This window comes from Meriones unguiculatus, chromosome 1 (genome assembly GCF_030254825.1).
Source record: "Meriones unguiculatus strain TT.TT164.6M chromosome 1, Bangor_MerUng_6.1, whole genome shotgun sequence".
Classification (NCBI taxonomy): Eukaryota; Metazoa; Chordata; class Mammalia; order Rodentia; family Muridae; genus Meriones; species Meriones unguiculatus.
Genome location: NC_083349.1, coordinates 18,125,860 through 18,129,329, shown reverse-complemented (window position 1 = coordinate 18,129,329; position 3,470 = coordinate 18,125,860). Strand labels below are relative to the sequence as shown.

The 3,470-nt window shown below is 48.7% G+C and overlaps 1 protein-coding gene across 2 annotated transcripts; it reads right to left on the bottom strand.

The window, feature by feature from the left end:
• Nucleotides 1-433: 433 nt before the first annotated feature.
• Nucleotides 434-2,332, bottom strand: LOC110553928 (interferon-induced transmembrane protein 1-like). Of its 2 annotated transcripts, none has more exons than XM_021646240.2 (3): nucleotides 2,075-2,332; nucleotides 1,178-1,382; nucleotides 434-726 (listed from the first exon to the last, which is right to left on the bottom strand). In XM_021646240.2, exons 2-3 carry the CDS (start codon nucleotides 1,364-1,366, stop codon nucleotides 583-585), a joined length of 333 nt encoding a protein of 110 aa, XP_021501915.1. In that variant the 5' UTR covers nucleotides 1,367-1,382; nucleotides 2,075-2,332; the 3' UTR covers nucleotides 434-582. The 2 variants fall into 2 exon arrangements, with proteins under 2 accessions (XP_021501915.1, XP_021501916.1); XM_021646241.2 differs by lacking the exon at nucleotides 2,075-2,332 and adding an exon at nucleotides 1,573-1,681.
• Nucleotides 2,333-3,470: the final 1,138 nt, after the last annotated feature.

Here is a 3,470-nt window from a genome sequence, read left to right as displayed (position 1 = left end):
GGCACTGTGGGGCCCTCACCCCAAACTGCCCACCCTAAGACCTGAAATAGACACTCGAAGTTGGAAGGTAAAAGAAGGGCCAGGGATGACCAGCCCCCAGCGCAGAACCCGGAGGGTTGTGACTGGGCTCAGTCCAGGAGCCCAGAGCCCCAACACAGAGGTCCTCACAGAGCCCTGGCATGTGATTTGACTAGCTAGAAGGTAGACAGTGGGCTGAACACTCCTTGGATCGTTGTTCTGTATCATTTCTGGCCCTGTGGGGACATGAAGCCAGAAGCAGGCAGAGCTCATAACGCTCCTTCACACGAAGAACTCTGGTCAGCTGCTGCCTGCTGCAGGTGGCCAGACACCTGCCAAGTTGAGGAAGCCCTGCTGGCCTCAGACTGGGAAGATGCACAGTACAGTACAGCTCAGTAAAGGATTAGTCCAGGGACAGAGTCAGAGCACATGCACTTTATTGAACCCACTGTGGACAGATGTGGGGTCAATGGTCAGGACTAAGACTAGGGTTTGGGGCAGCTGTGGACAGTGGAACACAAAGCAAGACTAGAAGGTCCCAGAATGTTTTCTACTGTGAGGTTGCTAGAAGATCATAGTGGCATAAAAAATGATGATGACAATGGCCATAAGGACACTGCAAATCAGGGCACTGATGTTCAGCCACTTGGCAGTGGAGGCGTTGCTCTGGGCCCCAGTCATATCACCTGCCATCTTCCTGTCCCTAGACTGGAGGAAACCAGATGGTCAGTGGCCCTGGAAGTGGTCAGGTGAGAGACAAGTGTCCTGACTCAGTTCCCCCATCATCTTCCCAGCCCACTGCATTTCTCTCTTCTTTTCAGGCTAGGGACCTGCTTCCACTTTCACACACTCTTGACTACCCAGAAATACCCAGCACTGGGCACCTACTCCATGGTTTCTGTGAGTCTTTGTGCACTTCCCCCCCAGCCTGGAGTCCTAAGCTTCAGAGACCTTCCAGGAACCAGGAAGTAAGGAGAATTCCTCTAGGCTGTAGGCTACTGCGGAGATGGCCTGACCCAGGGATCCCCAAGCACCTTCCTGGATATTTCCCCAACACACACATAAGAAGGATGGTGCATACATACACACACAGGCACAGGGTGGCCCCCACCCCCAGCTGCCATCTGGCTAAGTCAGGCTTGAGGCTCACATACCATACCTTCACTGAGTAGGCATAGGCTATGAAACCCAGGCAGCAGAAGTTCATGAAGAGTGTGTTGAACATGGACCAGGTCACGTAGTCGGGCTCGGAGACCTCAACGGGCATGTTTACGGTGGTGGTGGTGGTCGCAGTAGTTGAGATGTGGGGTCCCCCTAGCACTATCACCTCTTGGCGCTCCTTAGCCATTTCTTGGCTTTGGGGGCTGTAAGGGTTAGGAATAAAGAGGGAATGGGAAATGTGGCCCCAACGCTGAGAAGTCTGGAGGCTGCTGCACAGAGGGCCCGCCTTTTCCCTGGGGAGGTCTGTTTCTCGGAAAACTGCTTCCTTAGGTTTGTAAGTTGGTATGTTTTCTAGGGACTGAGGAGTAAGAACAAATAATGGTTTCAAGTTACCATTCGGGGGTGTGTGCAGGGAGAGACACTCCAAGGCCGTTTCATGCTGTCTGAATCCCCTGAGGCTGGAGTTAGAAGAGCTGTGCAACAGCTCACCCTCCACTGGGGAGAAGAAATGACAGCAGCAATCCCAAGAGCATAAGTTACAGTAAGAGGAAGGGAATAACACAATCACCTGTGGTTTTCTTTGAGGGTTGGTGACTTTTTTTTTTTTTTTTGTACATTTGTTTTAACCTTCCTCCATTTGTTGTGACAGATAACAGGGCACAGCTTGTCAGAGATCCTAACATCTACCTGCTGCACAGACAGGGCTGAGAGCTCAGGATTCTGTATTTTTAGACAATCTACTTTTGCCCTTGGAGGAGAGTCATTCTAGAAACTGAAGATGAAAGAAAGACAAAGGCCTATAAAACTGGATTTTCCCCAGAGATAACTGTATGCCAAAATCCTGGCCAAAATCACTGCATGTGGTTGAAAAGGGGGGATTTATTAAATGACTTACAGGCTTGTGGTCTGAGTAGTCCAACAGCAGCTGTCTCCTGATGGAAAAGTCAAAGATCCAGTAAGTTGTCCACAAGACTGAATTTGTCAGCTGTCTCAGTTTGGTGCTAGAGTCCCAGGGAGGTCCTGGAGAGCTGCGTTGGAATCCTGAAGCAGTAGGTTCTAACACCAGCAATGGAATGCCTCAGGGATAGGGGAGAACTTACAGGGCCCGCGGGCAGGCAAGAAGCTTCCTTCTTCCACGTCCTTTTACGTGGGCTGCCAGAAGGTGTGGCCCAGATTTAGGGTGGGTCTTCTGACTTCAAATAATTCATCCAAAAAAAGAAAAAGAAATCCTCCCAGGTGTGCCCAGATGGGTTGTAGTTGACTGTAGATGCAGCCAAATTGATAATGAACATTAACCCGCACAGCACGCTGTATGTCATCGCTTTGCCTCCCTAATGTAGCAGAGCCACCTCTCCTTCATCCTTCCAAACCTCCATGATGCTTTCCTTTTTCCTCTGGAGTAAAAGCTCTTAATAAAAGCCTTGTCTAGGAACTTTCTTCTGCCTTCTTGTTCATTTCTACCTCTAGGAGATCTGAAGATCCCGAGGTTTGCAGCAATCTAATTTAAACTTTTCAGAGCCATTAGCACTTAATTTTTCTTAACAATTGGCAATTCAGATTAAAGAGATGACTAGAGTAGCATTTGATATCATCCTCTCAAAAATCATATATCTACATACAAGCTGTGAAGTAGGCTATCAGAAGTCTAAGAGTAGCAGATTAAAAGGGAGCAGGGGCTGCCTGTCACGAACTTGGTTGACTGCTTTTTGATCACTTGCCCCTGGCGATGCAGCCTTGCCAGGCCACAGAGGAAGAGGATCTAGGCAGTCCTGATGAGACTTGATAAGCTATGGGCAGATGGCAGAGGAGAACTCGGTGAAGAGGGAGGGAGGGTAAGATTGGGAGGAGTTGAAGGAAAGGGCTTCAATTGGGATATATATAATTAATAAATTGTTAAGAAAAAAAAAAGAAATAACAACAATAAAAGTTTTTAGCCGGAAAATAAAATCCTTAGGTAATTAAATATGTCAGAGAGGACAGCAGAGGCCCCCAGGCCAGGCGAGAGGAGGGGAAGCTGCAGGAGACTGAACAGGCAATGCCCCCGCCTTCTCTTGGGTTCGATCATGTGCCATGAATGAGGAGCCAAAGGCACAGGGATAAAGGTATTTACCAGACTAGAATCTAGATAAAAAGATGTAATAAAGAAGAGATGCTGGGACTGGCAGTTAAGATCCCTTACTGTTCTTGCAGGGGACCTGAGTTCGGTTCCTAGCACCCATGTCAGGCAGCTCAGAATAATCTGTAAGTCCAGCTCCAAAGGAACTGAGGCTGGCCTCTTTAGGTACTGCACT

What these genes read in the sequence shown, in the direction of transcription:
- LOC110553928 (XM_021646240.2), bottom strand. Translation starts at nt 1,366, where the DNA reads ATGGCTAAGGAGCGCCAAGAGGTGATAGTGCTAGGGGGACCCCACATC. An exon ending in CCTATGCCTACTCAGTGAAG is followed by an intron (nt 727 to 1,177) that starts GTATGGTATGTG and finishes GGTTTCCTCCAG; the next exon opens with TCTAGGGACAGGAAGATGGC.